The 19,061-nt window shown below is 38.2% G+C and overlaps 1 protein-coding gene across 1 annotated transcript in view; it reads left to right on the top strand.

Moving 5' to 3' along the window:
- Positions 1–268: 268 nt before the first annotated feature.
- Positions 269–19,061, top strand: part of pde4ba (phosphodiesterase 4B, cAMP-specific a) — a 165,667-nt gene continuing 146,874 nt past the window's right edge. The window contains exons 1-2 of the mRNA XM_068707607.1: positions 269–638; positions 18,558–18,649. Coding sequence (XP_068563708.1) covers positions 623–638; positions 18,558–18,649 — 108 coding nt within the window. The 5' untranslated portion in view covers positions 269–622. The remainder of the gene's footprint in view (positions 639–18,557; positions 18,650–19,061) is intronic.

A 19,061-nucleotide genomic window follows, 5' to 3' on the forward strand; every position in this document is an offset into this window, starting at 1 on the left:
CCTTGTTTACAGTCCATTCCAATCATATTTACGAATAATTATAAAGATTTAAAACAATAACATTAGATGCTTCTTCATGATCGCATTGCTGTTCATTCTGTAGTTGAGTGCTCGCTGGTCCCACATCAGACTGAGAAGCTCTGGTCGTCTCTCTCTTTCTTTCTGTCTCTCAATTGGTCCACACTGCTCGTCTGCTGGGAGGGAGGGATGTTGGAGGGGATCACCGAGTTTCAGATGTATTTGATACACGAAAGCCTTCAACGCTCTAAACACAAGCAGCTCAGTGCTGGAAGGGAGCTTGTGAATGATGAAAAGGAAAACAACTGGGAAGAACAAGAATCGGTTTAATTAACGAGCCAGTTTTGTTTCTATTTACTTTTAATCGCGGAAAAAGTGGACAAGCAAGAACCCTCAGATCATGTGTGCACCAGAACCCGACCGAGGAGTGTGGATTACCCTGCTCGTTGGGGGCAGCTGTACGGTAAACATGCTCCAACAGAGGATGGCGAAAATACACGCGCATACGGAATAAAAGATCTTCCCTTTTTTGGACAGCTGCTGTTTTCCGCCAGAAAACAAAGCGCAAAAAGCGTCGGGATTCCCTTTGTCCCCACGTGTGTGGATGAGCTGTGGAGAAGGTAATCAAGAAGCTTTTCCTTTCAGGTTGTCGAATTTAGATTTTTATTTTATTTGCCAGACGAGCTTGTGTTTTGATCCTGAAGAAAGGGGTTGGGTGAAAATGGCATTTTTTGGAGATGTGGAGAAGATTTCGGTTGGCTTTGTTTGCCTCCTGTCATCATTAAGTTCATCCTAACCCCAGACCACCCCCCCTTTCTTTTATTAATATTGGCAGGCTGCATCCTATCAAAGGAGGGAACCCTACACATTACAGTATTCCTGTCACATCCATGCAAGGGGATATAATGCATGCCTTTAACTAACTCTCAAATATCCACTCTATTGTATAGTGTAAAAATACTTGACAGGCTGTAACATGTCACCTTTCATTTTTAATTGGATATTGGTACAGAATATAATTATTTACTGGGCTCAAAGTTTCGTCTTCCCATCAGCATAAGTGCCATCGATTAATATTAAACATGCTGGGGTCACATTTCCATCAGCAGTATTGAACAGTATATAAATGTCATCCACAGCTGCCTCGATATTGTGCAGGAAAATGCTCATTAGTCCCGTGAGGAGACACACTGGCTATGTGGACGCTGCCTGTATAGTCAAACAGTGTTGACTTGACTGCTTTCAACAAGTGAATTATGTTATTATTATCCAAAAGAGGTGCATCTGTCAGAACCATATTTCCCCACATGTAGAGCTGTCAAAACGTCTGCCTGTCACTGAGCTTGGCAACTTGATTTCCAGTTTTGCAGACAACAGCAGCTTCCCTGTTTTGCCATTTTTGGTCCTGACTGACCGTTTGACAGACTTCGCGGACAGATTGGTCTTGGCCTGTCTGACTTCTATTATCACATAATTAGCATTTATTTTTTCAATCTGCAAACAAGAGCTTGTTTATGTATTCAGATCCTGAACTGGAATGCAGATTTGATTTAAGGGGAATTGCTCACAGGTCGAAAAGTCAGTGTGAGGACTCCCAGTGGGGACTGATTCAAACCAGCCGGGTATCCTGCCTTGTGAGGGAAGCTGTGAACAAACACAAATCAATCTGCTAATGGGCTGGCTGGCTGACATTTCTTTTTTCTTCCAGCAGCTCTTTTTGTCATTTCTGTCTCTTTCTCAACTCACCCATTGTCTTACTCATATACCTCTGATTCTACCTCACCGATGCCCTGGCACTCTCTCCACACTTCCACGCTTGCCTTTGACTCCTACCTTTTAAATCCTCCAGCTCTTCTCACATGCATCCCACATCTTCAGTCTTTAACTCACTGGAACAATTGCATACGAGACTGACTGTCAAGATTGACTTGTGTTATTTACAAATACTTGATTGGTGTCATTATGGGGCTGAGATTGGTTACACTGACCCACTTTGAGATTATAATTGAGTGCTGTGTGGTGTGGGCACTTTGATTGCATAAAAAAAGTGTGTGTGGTGTTCATGGGGGACATTAAACCTTTTGGATATTCATTACAGTAATCGTACATTCAGTAATTTAGCGCTCGGCATGCGTGCCAACAAATGAGCCGGCTTAGAATCGTGTACTGTACATTCACACAGTAAGTGGGCACACTGTATGATTAAAACGCATAATTGCTATTCTGCAGGAATATCATAACTAAAAAAAAAAAATAATCAGGCTTTCAGACGCTGATGAAAACCTGCTGGTGCCTCCTTTCTGCTGCCACTCTGACATGTTTTATTCATTTATTGATTATTTTAAAGAGAGTGCCCCCATCCACTCACCTTTTTGTAGTTTTTATTGTGTCAATGGTGAGAGACACACAGCAGAAATAGCTTTAGCAGGATTTAACCTGGAGTAAATCAGTGAGTGCACACATATAATAACATTTGTTTACCGTTGGGCACTACAGTCTAGCTCCTTCTCGAACTAGCTGACCTATTACTGTCATGAATCATGTTTTATGAACCCTAAGAGCAGTCAGTTAACCTGGCAAAGTCAGACTTCACCTTTTGAGCTCCCTTTTTGTTAAGATATTCAAGTGTGAGAAGTGCTTTAACTGGACTGATCTATGTTAGAACGATTGTTGAGTGCTTATATGTCTCAAGGGATCTTGAAACTCCCAAACCTTGTGAACTGCTATTTCAACTCATGTAGGTGTTGCTTTTGCAAACACATGGCCTAGTTCTCTTTTTATTATTATTTGAGGGGTATTTCAAGCTATCATTAGAGAGCTGACGGTAGAGAAATGACAGGAAGTAAGGGGAGAGAGAGATGAGGAATGATATGCAGCAAAGGTCCAGGCTGGAAGAGAACTGCGGGACTTTGGGGTTCACGGTCGACGTCTGAATCAATAAGATAGCAGGAAGTGCCGCTAGCCTTATCTATAGCCCCCAATGTATTCATCAATAGAACTCAGTGGTTAGAAATTGGTTACATTTGAACACCTTTACTTTTCAAGGTTTAAAAATCTTAAGCAAACACCATTGATGTCTCATTGAGAAGTTAGTTAACCCATTCTGACGTAGGAAGGGTTTGTGGTGATGTGATGTGAGGAGGCAAAAGGAGAAGACGCAATCATTCATCGCACATCCTACTCGAAAATTATTTATCTGCTGCTTTTCAGACTACAGTGACATTAGGGGCTTCCATTGCAAAGTTAATTAGAGATACAAGAATTTGCATGATGGCTTCTTATCCACGGAGCATTTATTAGGTATACTTTTTTGGCAACGCTTTACTCTCTTTCTGCTGTACACTTTCACAGCACAGTGTTGTCACATTGTACCTAATGAAGATTTGCTGACTGCATGTGTTCTTCATCAACAACACCCTGCTTCAGTTCATAGCTGCACATTTTTATACCTTAAATGTATATATTTATGCTTTTGGTCATAGACATGTTCCGCCTTTCAACTATCCACTGCTCTGTAGGCTTCCACCACCGATGCTTTCATACATGTGATATTCTTCTCTGTACTTATTAAACACTATGTTCCACATCACAGTTTTTCTTTCTCTGCAGCCCCGACACCCAGTCCCTGCCTGTCACTCAGCCAATAATCCTGTCATTTTAATTGCAATATGGATTATTTGAACGTGCAACTCAATGGCAGGGCTCAATTCAGATCTAAGTGGGTATAATAAAAGGTCAGGTCACTTTTCTTGGCCTGGCCGTGAGGATTATGGTGTGCACTGTTCAATTGGATTATGTTTTTTTTGCCAGCAAGGTGGAGTTAAAGCCAATTTATTGGTTAGTGAAAACACTGTTATTTATGCTATTGTTGTTTTTTTTCACTATATTTGGCCTTTTTTTTGGAGTTCGTTAAATACACTTGGCAGCTCCCCCAGACAGAATATGCATCTGTTACATATCCCTCACTCAAAGAGCTGTTTGAAAAATCTATTGAAAACAAGCAAACGTGGGGCTTGCCAACAACCAGTTACCCTTGTTATTGGGGGTTTTCAGGGTGGGCATATTAGACTTGTTTACGTGTACACGAATCTGCGATGGCTTGTGTTTTGTGAACATCATATGCCTGCTGTTGACTTAAATCTGTGTTGTTTTTTATTGAACGTGTAGTGTCGAAGCTACGCAAAGATGTATACATTAGGCCTCAGGAGAGACCGTTTCCTCTTGTGTTCTGCATGATGTTAATATCATCTGCATACACTGTGGTTTTTGTGTGAGCAGTAGATACTCATGGCGAATGGCTTTGAGGTTTTTGTTGATCAGAATCAGTAGTAGTTAAACCTTTCCTCTCTTCCAAGTTCAAATGTTTTACTCAGCTAAACATTGCTAGCTCAATTTGTGCAAACTGAAGTCAATAAAAAACAGGAAAGCTAAAAGCAAGGTAGCGAGATACAATTTGTCTAATAGTAAAATTGGTAGAGCTTGTCATAAATGCAAGGAATCTAAATAATAAGGAAATAGATAATATCAATAAAATCATTCCACATATCAAATTGTAGTTTAACAACAGACCGTTCCTCCTCCTTTTGTAGCAGCCATTTATAAATCTCCAGATCCATCCAGCCATCATTGTATCATCTTCACTGGGCCTTTTTAAGTGGGCTTCCACTTTTCTGGTCGATAGAGGCAAGGCAGGATAATGCCCACAGCTCTATATGCCAAATGGAATTGATGTATAATGGTGGATACGCAGGTGGAGCAGAGACAGCTGTTTGAGTCCATGCATTAGTGTGGGAAAATAATTGAAGAAGAAATGTAGACTAAGAGGTTGTCAGCCAACTATAATTACAACAGTGACAGTCAGAGCACATTTCATGATAATTGGGTTTTTGTTGTAAGTATGGAGCGGAAATAAGTATTCCCATTTTCATTGAACTGTCAATGCCACATCTGCAGACTTTTATTCTCCCTTTTGTACATAATACTACCTGGTAAGATAGTATTTCAATAATCCATTAGAAGCAAAACTTGCAGTGCACCTGTGATCTGAGATCTGTGATCTTTTGCCATGAGCAACCTGAAGGTTACAGAGTCTACCGAGCTGAGATAAAAAATTGTTCTAAGTTCATTCTTACCCATATATATACATTTGTCAGCAGATGAGGATTACCCAGTATAAGTTTCATGCATGCTGTGGCTCCCTGAGGCTATCTCTAGGAATTTGACACATTTAAAAGTCTGCAGCTGTTAGATGGCTTCTTTGTTATACTATCAAATGCTGCCTTTTGTTATTGTGCGTCATCATTCTTAGGCCCCAGTATACATCAATTTCGATAATATTTTTGGTCTCACTTTCTCCATCAGTCTCGCTGCTCTCCTCTGTTTCTCTCCTCGACTAGATGGTCAGGCGTCCTATGAGTATCACAAACCAACATGAATAATTTGGGTTACTAATTTAATGTGAATTGATGTGAATAAACAAAGAGACGCCCTCTCTCCCTCCTCTCACTCACTGAAAGAGTGTTACCGTCACAAAGCTTGAGCTGACAGAGATGAAGGGATAAGATAGATAATTGAGAGTAATTAACATGCCAAGCAGTCAGCTTCATGTCTCCATGTTAAAGAGAAGCGGGAGCTAAAATTGATGAGTATATTGAGTTATAGAATTGGGTTCAGTTTTCTGTTGGACAGCAACAAAGCACATACATCTAGACTAAAAACAACAGAGCAAACCAGGCCCACATTTATCTTCTTTAAACCTTTCCCATTTTTATTTTCAGTATGACCTCTATTTGTATCTAGCCCTCCTCAGATCTCTGGGTTATTAAAGTTTCTTTGTGTACTCGCTGCACCTGCACTCAGTGTTTGCTCTTTCCAAGCAAAGAATAACCTAAGGCAGAATGAATACAACCTAAGGGACTAGAGGGGCTTAATGCTATATCTTCTTCTGTCCACATTTTGCCCCTTTTTTTGTTCAAATTTTACTGTTTTTTAAAATATCGGCAGGAAAATCAATAATTTATAGGGTTTTTACTTATCATATGTTGGATTAAAAAACTTATAGCTGAAGAGTCCATTTGCAAGAACAGAACAAAAGACTTTATTATAATAAAAAAAAAAATGGAGATATATCTGTTATCTATGTTATTGCCCGTGGTTGCTCAAATTAAGTGAGTGGTAGCCTAATTATTAATGTAATACAACACTGTCTGTTACAGATTACAAAAGGCTACACTCGTGTTTCCCACAACATTTTAATTTGATGGCAATTCATAGTTAAAATGTTCACCAATAGACAGTAATGGTAGAATAAATGGATGCTTTTTTTTAAAAGATGATACACTGACAAAACCTTGTCATTTAGAGCCACACTGCATAGCTAAAGCAATGGCTTCATTCCATTCAGGTGTGCTTCTGCCAACACCGGTGTTGTGTGTGCTGGCTCGCTGGCCTGGTTCGTTACCACACCTAAATCGAACAGAACCATGATTGATGTTATAAATTACACTTGGTGGTTTCCCCGCAGTGAAAAGTCAAATTATGATTGTGTCGAGAAAGTCCTCAGTTCATCCAGGCAGGAAGAATCTATTTGACCTGGGAGCCAATCAATAATCTCTTCTTGCTAGATGTAATACCTTGGTAATCAATACTCTGGTGAATTGCAACAGATATTTACAGTCTCCAAGTCAACAGTTTTTAACCCTTCCAGACTGACATGGTGATGTGGGAGAAACTTGTGTTTGCTTGTTGTTATCTGAACATGGTGAAGGCCGACCTGACCCTGCTTGCCTTTGGTGCAGAACTTGCAGCCTTTTAACACTGAAAGCCGGCAACTCTTTTCAGCATTGTATCCTGTCTGTATATGTGCTCTGTTGTAATTCTGTGGGTGAGCAGTGATATGTATGGAATTACAGCTGTGGACGAGGGGATTAACCCATGACAGCTGTTTGGTTATGATTGGGTCAAACACGGGTTGATCCCATGAACATAATCCTATGTCAAACAGATTGTGTAAAAATGGTATACTTACCAGCTGAAATGATGCAGTGCAAGTTCAAACAATATGCTTTGCTGTATCAACAGTATTATTATACAGTCATATTTTGTTTTTAGTTTGTCTGTTACATAATTTCAATCAAGCAATCAAACTACTTTCAGACCTTTTATTCATATTGCAGTTCAAGATATTCTAGTAACACAAAGATGAATAAATAAATTAAGATAAAATAAAAGCAGTTGTTTGGATCCCTGGGAAGTGAGATACAAAAACACACCTGTAATTACCGCTACATTTGCCGCCAAAGAGAAGCAAACGGAGATCTTTGAGATTGTAACTTTAATGCCCAGTATGATCTTGATGTGGTTAACTTCTGCACCTTAATAATAATAATAAAGACACAGAGATAAAGTCAAGCATTTAGGTACCTTCTCCCAACAAACACACAGTCCGCTTATATATGTTTATAAGAATATTTCCCTTTCTCTCTGCCTCTGCCTACATTTTTCCTCTTGTTTTTTTTAAACAATGAACACAGTTGGTACGAAGTCCCTACTCAGTATTTATGCTCTCTATGCTCAACAGGAGTGCAGTCCTCACCCTGATTGCACCCCTTCATTAGAATGACACTGCTTGAGGGAGTTAAGAAATGAGGAATGCTAATACATTTTTTTAGTAAAAAATAAATAAATAAAACTCAAGCAGCGGTTGCTGGGATGCATGAAACACTGCTGTGTGTATGAAATTACAACATTTACGTCAGGGTGTGAAAATGGAGAGGAGAGCGACTACACAGAGAAACACAGAGAATAAAAGAGCCTTTTGCTCATTAGGGAACTCCCTGAGTACTGATTTTCTGTCAGAGATCACAATGATGATCTCTGTGAGAGGAAAGTGAAATCTCCAGACAGAATGGACCTTTTCTGCCAGCAGATAAATTAAGTTTTTCTACAGCTGGTTCAGGACCTAGAATTTGCATGAGGGGAGTTTAAAAATGGATCTTAAAAAAACCTTGCTGGAGCACTTACTTTTTTTTTTTTTTGCTGAAATTGACTATTTTCTCAAGGTTAGTAATATGATACATTGGTTGAGTAACCTTGGGTTTGGGGGAAAAAAACAAGGTGAAAATCCACAGCTGAAAGAACCCACATTCAAGCTATGAATCTATTTCCACTGCTCATACTCGTGCTTTGTGATTTTTCTCCTCTACACTTTTCTCATGTGGGAGGCTTCCAGAGACTGTAGGCTGCAGAATGATGTTACAATATAGTTTTCCATATATCCCTCTTCAGTGTGTCACAAACCTTTGTTAGAGAGAAGAAAAAAAAAGAGCTGGGCAGAATTTGGCCTATTTAATACTCTCCTTTGTTCTAGCACAGGTTGTGATGTTGTGTTTATAGCCAAAGGGAATGACGTTTGCTCAACAAGATGCAAGTGGTGCTGTATTTATTGCGGCCATCTGAAATGAAAACATTGAATATTCCTGATAGATCACATTATAATATGAACATTGGACTTGGTTAATGTTGCAATGGAGGATACAATGATAACTGGATGAAGTATCTATGGGTAGTTGAGAGTCTCCAGTGCGCCTGAGCTGCATGTCTGTGCCCTGTAGAACAACACATACAGTAGTTTTCTGGTTTAAAGCCCCTGTCAACAGGACAACATCACTTGTCAGTGCCTTCTTAAACCATCATCCAATGGTTGAGGTTGGATTAGGTTTAGGCACAAAAAGACCAACCAAATGTTGGTTGCTGCAGTACTTACCACAGCAGATAAACACAGCTAAACGGCAATTCAAAATTGCGGCGCACCACCATTCCGCTTGGCACACTGCGGACGTCCACCACATACACAATAATGGAGGAGATGAATGCAAAAGCTGTGTTCAAATATGCCTTTAAAGTCTGGTGTTTTATTGACCCATCTTTCCACTCCGACCTTGTCCTGATGCAAACTTTGTTGCCATACAATAACGCCAGCAGACTTTCTCCTCTGCTTCTGTCATAATTACTATGGCTATTAGAGGGCTTTGTGACTTGTAGGTAAACAAATGCCGTTTTGGGGCACTTGCTTAAAGATTCTGTCTGTCGTTTCTATCGCTCTGCTTGGGAGGACAGTCTCCATAGAACAGGAAAATAATGAGTGGAATTGAGCTTTGGTGATGGTGGAATTTCCCTTTTTAGAATGACTCCAAAGTAAACATCATATAGTAGCAGATGTGACCCTATTATCTTGTCCCCAGCGGACAAAATCAATAATGACACTTTTTAACTCACTAACTCAAATTTATAGCTATGCCAAGATGGGCCCATACAACTGAAACAAATTAAAATTACCTTGATAGCATGTTTAATAGTACACATTAAATCGTATTGCTACCCTGTGTGGGAGAGTTTGTGAAATATTTGGAGTAGATTTGTGCCAATTTTATGCCAATGATTGCAGCCAATTTTAGATTTTATCTGTGGTGGGAAAAACTAGCCTGAGGCCGCTAGTATGTGGGCGGAATTTACGGCTGTAATTACCCAGTGTGGTGACTCCCACTTAGGTGGTAACCTAAATGTCCTGTCAGGGATCACATGTTGTACTATTGTAGTAGGTGTGAGGTTCTTAATGAGCATGTGGATGAAGGATATTCTAAAGTAGGAATGAATTTTCTATTTTTGCTCTTGTCTCTGCACATCAATGAAGAAGAGTCATGTTCCAAATCTTTTGCTCTCTTTTGTTGAAGCATTGTTAACTTGAAAGGATTCTTCTGCATCTCACTTTGCATCACCTAAGGTGATTATTGTCTCTATCTGTATGCATTAAAGGAGCAGTTCTTTTAAAATGTTTACAGCCCTTTAAGGCTCCCTTCAGACAGCGCTACCCTTACACTCTGGTGGACCAAAGGGCTCCCATGAACGTGTTAGCAGTGCCTCGATTTACTGTTCAAACAATGCATCACAAAGAAAATACATTCAAAGATTTGAAAAAATAAAAAAAATATTTGTTACCTCCACCACAGGAAAGAAAGAAATACTCATATTTATGTGTATTATGTAACTACAGGAAGTTAATTTTAACACAGGGTTTACCAAACTGAGATGATATCCCTGATGGAAGCTTTTTAAAGCACTGTTGCCTGGACATCTGAGTGCTTTAAACTAGATTAGTGGATAAAGAGGATTCAAATCGTATAACAATTTTTTTTTAAATAATTAGTTGAAAGGGTTTTTCCTTCATTTATGGAGGGAGGAATATAACATTGCTTTTCTGCATTCAGTACAGTGTCATTATCAACTCTGTTCCCCCACATTAAAAAGGATTATTTTGTGCTATTGTGAGTCAGCAATTTTATACAGTTTTACAGTTTTTTGCTTTATACAGAATAGTGTTGTTCTATGATACGGAGTATATTGAATATAGAATTGAATATAGTATGACAATAGCATAAGGTACTCTGAATAAATCAGTATTTCTTCCAGCCAGTAAACCTTACGTAAAAGAAAAACTAAAAGACAGGATGAAATACTGCCAAGCTGCTCTGTGTCAGCTTGAGACTGAGAGCAGTATGCTTCTGCTGTCAGTAAGTTAAATAACACTGAGCTTTTCATGAGGCTTCATAACTATAGTAACTGATATATTATTATCCATATAATCAATTTACCAATACTCTATAGTCTATAGACATGTATGCTTTTTGACGTAAAGAGGAGGACATTCTTGCTCTGCTGAAACTGAGCCCAAAATATCAGGAATATGAAAACTGAATTATTTAACAAGTAGAGGGTGAAAAAATAACAGGTCCATTACGCATTTAGAATAATAATTTTTCCAGCAAGTATTTCATTCATGACAAGTTGTTCACTGATGTGTAGTGACTGGCTCATGAACTTCCATTGTTTGCCATACCCTCTCCCTCTTGTCTCTGTTAGTGGATTTTGAAAAAATAAAATCAATGTAATCTTAACTTTGTATTTGTATTAAAGTTCAGGTTTTATGAAGTCTAAGCTTGCATGTCAAAGGGGAGTTTGCACTGCTGAATTTTTCCCCAGGATTTATAAGGATTCAGAATCTGTTGAGAATTAAATTGTATGTTAAGGGTGTTCTAAGTATTCATTTATACAAGACCAAAACATCACAATACTCACAGTTCTTAGAATTTTGTTAAGCTTCTTTGTATTGGCATCACGTTATCAGTGTGTGCACTCTGCCTCTGTTGCTGTCTCCCTTTTACTCACAGACAGACACAGTCATGCACCCACACACATAAAGACGTATGATGATCAAAAACATGATGAGGTAAAAATTTCAAGATGTGGAGCACTGTGGATATTTTCTGATGTTATTATAAATCATGCTGCAGTCGCATGCTTTATTATATAGAGAAGGAATTACAAAGAATATTATACAAATAGACATTATTGGATTTGTCCACACTACAAATATTTTTGTTGCATGCCTTTCATCTACTGACATGATGCAAAAGCATGACAGATTATAGTGAATCAATGAATGAATGCAGACAGGCTGAATGCTACTGTTGTGTTCCTGTAGCATCTGATTTCCTTTTATTCCACCTTGGATTGACACTGCGACATTAATTGTCACTAAATTGTCATCTTTCTTCAAGTCTTTGGAGTCTTTCAACCATTCCTTGGATCACTACATTATACAGCCCCTTACTCAGGCTTTTAACTCCTGAAGTTAAATTAACAAAAAGCAAAAGGTAGAAGTTTCAGGAATATTCAAATTGCACACTTTCCATGAGAAATAACGGGTAATAACATGACTCAAATGGAAATATAGGGGTTGTTTGCTCAGGTAGTGTTAACCATGCCAAGTGCAGAGAACACATTTTTACCATATCATTATCATACATAATTGTAACTTTTAGATTTAGATTTATTATGGATAGTTTCATTATAGCAGGACAGGCTTTAGACATTTAAAAAGGAGCTACGGTGTCCAGAGTGGCAGCACATCGTTGCATGAATTTAGCTAGCTCCTTTGCAGAACATGAGATATCTAGTGCAGAAGCCTGTGGTCTGAAAAGTGATGGGTGGAAAGTGGCGAGGGCCTCTGGTTAGAGACCGCAGCCACTGGAGGAACTTTGAAACATGCATGTTGATTATCTGGAAATTGAAATACCCTTGATCAAAATTACCAAAGCTTAACTTCCCTTGGAAAATGTCCTGTAATTTCCCAACCCTTTGCCACCCTATGGAACCGAGAATATCAAACTTGAAGTCAGGCAGGTGTAAGTCAGTCAGGTGTCCCACTGCGCCAGTCAGTCAACAGGACAGGCAGGTGTGGAGCTTGTTATAGCCACTCTATTTGGCTGATACAGCCAAGACATCTCCCAATAACGTTGCATGTAAACCGGAGTGTGCGTGTGTATAACAGGTACGGGATCAGATGTGACGGAACATCATGTCACATTTTGCCATGACACCCGCCTGCAAGTGTCTCCCATGTGTCACAGTTGAAATTAAATACCTGTGAACTGCAGTCTGGGGAATTAGTTGGGTTTCTCAGGTATTTCTGTGTGATCCATTGACTGCCTAATGGCTTGGAGAGGAAATGTTTACCTTATAGCTAAGCACCACTTAGGTAGACTTTCTAGTTTGGACAGTAAGATACTTCACTTTGTACCTCCAATATTAGATATGCCTGCCAGGAAACGGGGAATTATGTGAAGCTGGGTCAAGAGGCTCATTCACCTCTTGAATTATACATGAAACAAAACACATAGAAAGGTTTTGTGGACAGACACATCAGTGACTGCTAGTTAGTTTTGACAAAGCAGTATACTGTGATTAGAATGTAGTCGTGCAAAAAAGTTTACACATTTTACGCAACATTTGCAGCAAGTCAATCTACCTTTTTAAATTATGACATTACACCCTGTAATGGTAATTTTTTACGTAATATATATTTCTACTCTATTTTGTATTCATGCATAAGTAATTTTGCTCTGAACCTTGTTGAACTTCACCGTGTCTCTGTTGTGCAGAAGAAGGATTCTCCCTCTCTGTTCACATAGATAACTAACTGTGTTCTATGAGAATGTTCCATGTCAAGGCCTTTGGGCCGCTTGTTTTAGTTGCTGGCTGCTGACCAAAATGTCTGTAACATCGGCCATCGGCCCCCACCTTTGCTCATTCTGTATAAAGAAAGCTTGTTCACTTTTTTATTGGTTCTTCCTCACTGAGACTGTACGCATTATATTGTGATGATTGAACCTTCTCTGTGCAGAGAATAAATACTGAAAAATTTCAAATTCTTTAATGTGTGGGTTTGTCGCCAAGCAAAATACTTCCAACAGCTCTGTTCAGAATGGTGTTTATGATGTTTATGGTGTCTTGCTTAATGTTATCACCTCTCTGCCGCTTTCTCCGTTTGACTGCAAGTGAAAGGCGAGGCCCTGTTCTCATTTGAGAAAAGCAGATGACACTTTAACTCTGACGCTTTAGAGATCATTTTTGTATTATCATTCAGAGAGCATGCATGGGTTAGTTTGATTGCTTGAAGGCGTTGATGTTTGTGTGTCTTCTGTCTTCACACCTGTCTGCCCTAATGTTCTCAATTAGGCAGAAGTAACGCTAATTAGGATTACCCCATAACACACACACACACACACACACACACACACGCCACACTCCTCCTTAGTAGCACTGTGCGTCATCCACTGAGTTACAGCACTAATTTGTGTCCATAAACTGCTGTCTACATCTGTGCTGCCGAGCACAATTTTCAGATGTGCTGCGAAATACAAATGTCCTCTGTACCCACTAATTATCTGCTAATGGTGATAACTGGAACAGATCGTCATCCCCACGGAGAATCCTTGCCGCTGATTTTTGCCTCTATGAAATTTATATTCAAGGCATTTTTTCTTGCGGAATTACCTAATTTATGTCATTCAACTTAATGAGCTCAACAATTGTCAACCAAAATATTATAAAATGTCTTTCACCAGAAATTCTTTTAACCAAACATGATGGGGAGAAACAACTATCTTTTGCATTTACACCAATTAAGTCTGGTGTGCTTTCTTTTTAATGGAAAGTTTACGATTTATGCATCATGTTTAGTGACGAGTGAGGGAATGAATACATTTAAGATATAGTAATTCCAACAAATTAATTTGCATCTATTTAAACAATCTTTCTTTCCTGAAAAGTGATTGTTTTTGTATTTGTACTGACTTGGTTAATGTTGCAATGGAGGATAAAATGATAACTGGATGTAGTATCTATGGGTAGTTGAGAGTCTCCATGTGCGCCTGAGCTGCATGTCTGTGCCCTGTAGAACAACACATACAGAAATACTGCTACCAGAGACAATGTAGGCTCAAAAAAAGGGAAGTTAGAAAATCCACATTGCAGTGCAATTAAACTTCCTTTCAAGACCGTTGAGATTTGAACTATGATCATTCGTCAGCAAATTTGCTAACTATAAAAGGGATGTACACATGCCTTTAAGCTATCCTAGAAATCAGTAGTAGCAGACAGTTCATGTTACCTGTCGTCTTTGCTGTAAAGGTTAGACAAATGACACTGTGAAAGGACATTTTAATAGAAATTCATTATCAGTTGAAAGTGCTGACTTGAGCTCTTGTAGCAGCCCGGACACATTCATGTCCATGCTTTTAAGAAGAATCCTGCATGTTCATTCACAGTGTTTGCACTTCTTTTACTGCATTTAGGTGGCGTCATGGGAGTGTTTTTATGTAATGGTGTCAAGGTTGTCCTATCTTTTCCAGCTGAAAGATGCCCATCTGCTTCAAGGGCATAAACTGTCCTTTACCATTTGATTTAAATGAAAGACTGCACAAATTGTACACACAGAAAGAAATAATTTACTTCCTGGCAATATAATAGAACAGGTCTCAGACAGAGAGACAGGTTATAACCCAAGAGGACATTTTTATTGTGTTCGTACCACCATGAAGAACATGTATGTATTTCTGAGGTGAATTTATGTAAAGGTTTAGATTAAGAAATTAAGCAAAGAACAATATAAATCAGTTAAAGAAAATGTATAAAAAGAACTATAGGGATGGGGAAAGGGGCGTTGTCTTTCTCTGGAGTGTGATGCTTGTTGTTTTTTTGGTTGTTTTTAAGGATATATAATATTGATATTGATATGTGATAAACATTAAGTTCATGATTTAATTTATAGAAATGGGTAGGGTGTTTAGTGTGTGTTTACTTCTGCCTACTCATTTTCAAACATAATATTTATTTATTTCAAAATGTGCTATTTGTTTACTGTTCCTTTTATTGGTTATTCGTATTTTCTTTTCTTATTGTTTGTTACAAAATCAAAATAAATCTATAAATCTAATTTATTATCATGTAACATAATATGTATGCCATCTCCAAAAGGCAACATTACCTTGTTTGCAAATTACATTTTGGAAAATACACTTGCTCCTTTCTGGAACAAGTGTTTGATGAGAAGATTGATACCAATCTCATGTCTGTATGGTAAATATGACACAAGAGCTAGAAGCTGGTTAGCTTAGTTTAGCACACAATGGGATTTAACTAAGAAGATATATGACATATTTCCCAAATTTGTTGAACTATTCTACTAAACAGAAAGACCTTATCTAGTCCTACTGAGTCTCCCTCGATCGTCCTCTGCTTACTAATTTCGCACCTCATTCTCAATAAATAAATCCTTCTTACTTTATCCTCCAGCTTTTTGTCTTTATTTCATTAAATCCTCTTTGACCTGCTTCTGTGTAGCTCTCTTTACCACTCTCCATTCTCCATCTTTATATCGTGTTCTGAACCCCTCCTCTAATTTTGCCTGATCTTCCCTGAAACAGTCTCTTTCATCTTTTACCGTCAGTCCCTCCCTCTGTATTACTTTTTTCCATTGCTGATGCTAATCTCCCCCTCTCTTTTCTATGTTGAAGAAAAAAAAAAAGAAACCTTCATGGGTCACAAGAGAACATATGACTTCTTAGGGCCTTTTAACGACTGCCTGAATTGGCTCATTAGAGAGAGAGAGCGGCTCAATGACTTTTGAGTCACTCTTGTCTTCTGCTTTTCAATGATGAGCATGGGGGGAATTAAAGTGTGCTGAACTAGTAAGGCTGCTTCAGGTTTCATTATGTGTTATTGAGAGCAATAATTACAAAAATTACAATTTGTTGAGGCAAGAGAGAAAACTAAAGGATTAGCAAAATGGAAAGATTATTTGAAGACAGGAGATGAAGAGCTGACGGTGTTAATCAGTTGTGGAGTTCATTTTGGTTTGTGTTCATTTGTCTATTAAGATCCACCCAATTGCTCTACATTCAGTAAATGCATACATACACATAAACATACTCATGATAATTAACAATATGTGTTTGGATTAAATGCTTATTGATCATTATGTTCACTATGTGGTTTTTACATATTATATTCTTACAGCAGCTCAAAAGCAGAGGCTGTTTTCTCTAATTTGGGTCTATTAGCAACACAATCAAATACATGTCAAAACTGTTGTATGTAATTAAAGTATTCATAACCTGTGACCCAGTTCAGGCAGACAACCTGAGTAGCTCTTTAACCAGATACACATGACATGTGTATATGTGAGTATGTCATTCACACATGACATACTCTCTGATTCTTTAAGTCGTCATCCTCTGCTGGCGGTTTCCTCAGCTCTGCCTAAGCTGCTGGTGCTACATCTGCAGGGAGGAATCATTTCTATAGACTTTACTTTTGTAGGAACCACTGTGATGTCAAGTGATTTTTTTTCTGCAAAGAGTTACTATAAATTGTTGACCTATACTTGTCAGTGCAAAATGTATAAAATGTAGTTTGCAGTAGACTTTCAATGCACATGTTTCCATATTTAGTAGCCTCATATGCTTGATATAATTTTGTGTATCAGGGCTGCAACTAATATTATTATCTGGCAATTATTTTTTTGATTTATTTTTGGTCCATAACATCAGAGATTAACAACAAAATGCCCATCACAACTTTCCACAAACCAAGGTGATGTCTTTGGTATTCAGTTAACTGTGACAGAAGACTAAGAAAACCAGAAGATAGAACTGAACATTTCTTGCATCTTTGCTTTAAATTACTTTAACAACTAATTTGTTATTAAAAGTTATGCACTTTGTTCTGTGGATCAAATAATCCATTTATAAAGAAAGTGTTTCAGCTCTACATGAGTCTCGTTAACCCATAATTCAAAGCTGATTAGCAAAGTGAAGCCTGTCCTATAAAAGCTACTATAAGACATGTTAAAAGAATGGCTCGTATTGATTAAAAAGCCGCATGATTAAGGATTTCTTCTTGCTTTTCTATGCATCTCCATTCCTATATTCTATAGTTTCCAGAGCTGTAATTTTTTAGCTACATCTATTAATGGAAGACTGTTTTTAGTTATCTTGAAGACACTACATACGATTTGCTTTCTTTTTTTTTTATTATTATAAGAGGATGCTGCAGCATCTCTCCTGTTGTCACATCACTTGTCAGCAATTTGACATGGTAATTTGTGCAGACATGTCCACATATTTCTATTCACAATGATTCAACTCGGTAGGGAAAAACAACAAAGGCAGATAAATGCCTAGAAAGCATTTAATGAACACAAAGTTCTACACAACCTTACCTAAAACCTTTGTTTCAGTCACCAGTGTTTGAAAATGTGTTTATCAGTTGTCCATGTTTCCTTTAAGCTGTGGTTTTGGATCCATGGATGCATTTGTAGCATACATTTACATAGGGCTGCAACCATTAGTGGATCACTTGATAAGTCGGCCAACAGAACATTTTAAGTAATTAATGTGTCATTTAAGCCAAAAATTCTCTGCTGCCGCTTCTCTATTGTGAGGATTGACGGTATTTTTATATGATTGTAATTAGAGTATTTTTAGGTTTTGACTTTTGGATGGACAAAACAAGACATTTGTTGATTTTAACTGCCATTTTTCACTGTTTTCTGACATTTTATAGACAAAACAGTTAATCAATTAATTGGTCTGCAGATTAATCGATAATGGAAAAAATAGTTACAGCCCTACATTTATTGAATTTGCATTATAAATATTCATCAACATCAACCAGAACTAAGATCTTCCGACTGCAGTTCGAAGGCGGCAGAGAAGGGTCTGTCTACGGTGGGCTGATTCGCCGTCAGAGCCCCCTGGAGTCTGAGCTGAAGGAGCTTCTGGTGAACCTGCATGATTAAATGATTTCGTGCAGAATCCGACCCAGTGGCACCGATGACGAGTACTAAGAATAACTACATAGAAATAGACAATCTTCTCCCTGCTGGTCTTGTTTACTGATGGTCATATAGAGGCATCAGTATTAATTTGAGACTTTAAAAGTTCCTCACAGCAGCTTTAAGGTATAACAATGTTATATCCCCATGTCTAGCAATGAAACTGTGGCATTTGGAAAAACTCAACAGCAACATTTTTTTCAGAAACAATGTTTGAACTCAAGATAATCCATCAACCTCAATGTCAACAGTCTCGTAGCAACTTGTTCTAAAAAACAACATATTTGTCTATTTGTGTTTCCAGGTGTTCATGTGAAGCTGTGGTTGGACAGCGAGGGAGATACTCGAGGAAAGATGAGGAAGAGCAGGAGCGTTCTCACAGTGTCTCTCAACAATGTAAGTCATCATGTCACGAATATATCTCACCACTTACATAATAGGCTGTATATGCCAGAGATAAATCAAACACATTTTGATGATAGGTATCATTGCTGGAGGAGGGTTTGACTGTACTGTGCTTAAAAATATTGACCGTGTTGTAAAGTAAGAGCCCTCATTAGTGTTCAGGGTTAAAGTTAAAATACATTCCTTGTTCTTACTAATCCAACACAAAATGTTTTTTATATCAGCAATAGATACTGAAAAAGAGGCATACACACTGAGGAGCAGGCATAAATCTCTGACTGAGAGGGACAGAGACAGATTTATTTTGTAACAGTGTGGATCATGAACAATTAGGATGTAGAGTTTTCTTCTGGCAAAACTAGGACACTTTATGTAGTTTCTAGTGTAAGCTGTGACTGTGTGC

This window comes from Cebidichthys violaceus, unplaced genomic scaffold (assembly GCF_023349555.1).
Source record: "Cebidichthys violaceus isolate CVI_PGR_0920_01 unplaced genomic scaffold, fCebVio1.0.p SCAF_13, whole genome shotgun sequence".
Classification (NCBI taxonomy): Eukaryota; Metazoa; Chordata; class Actinopteri; order Perciformes; family Stichaeidae; genus Cebidichthys; species Cebidichthys violaceus.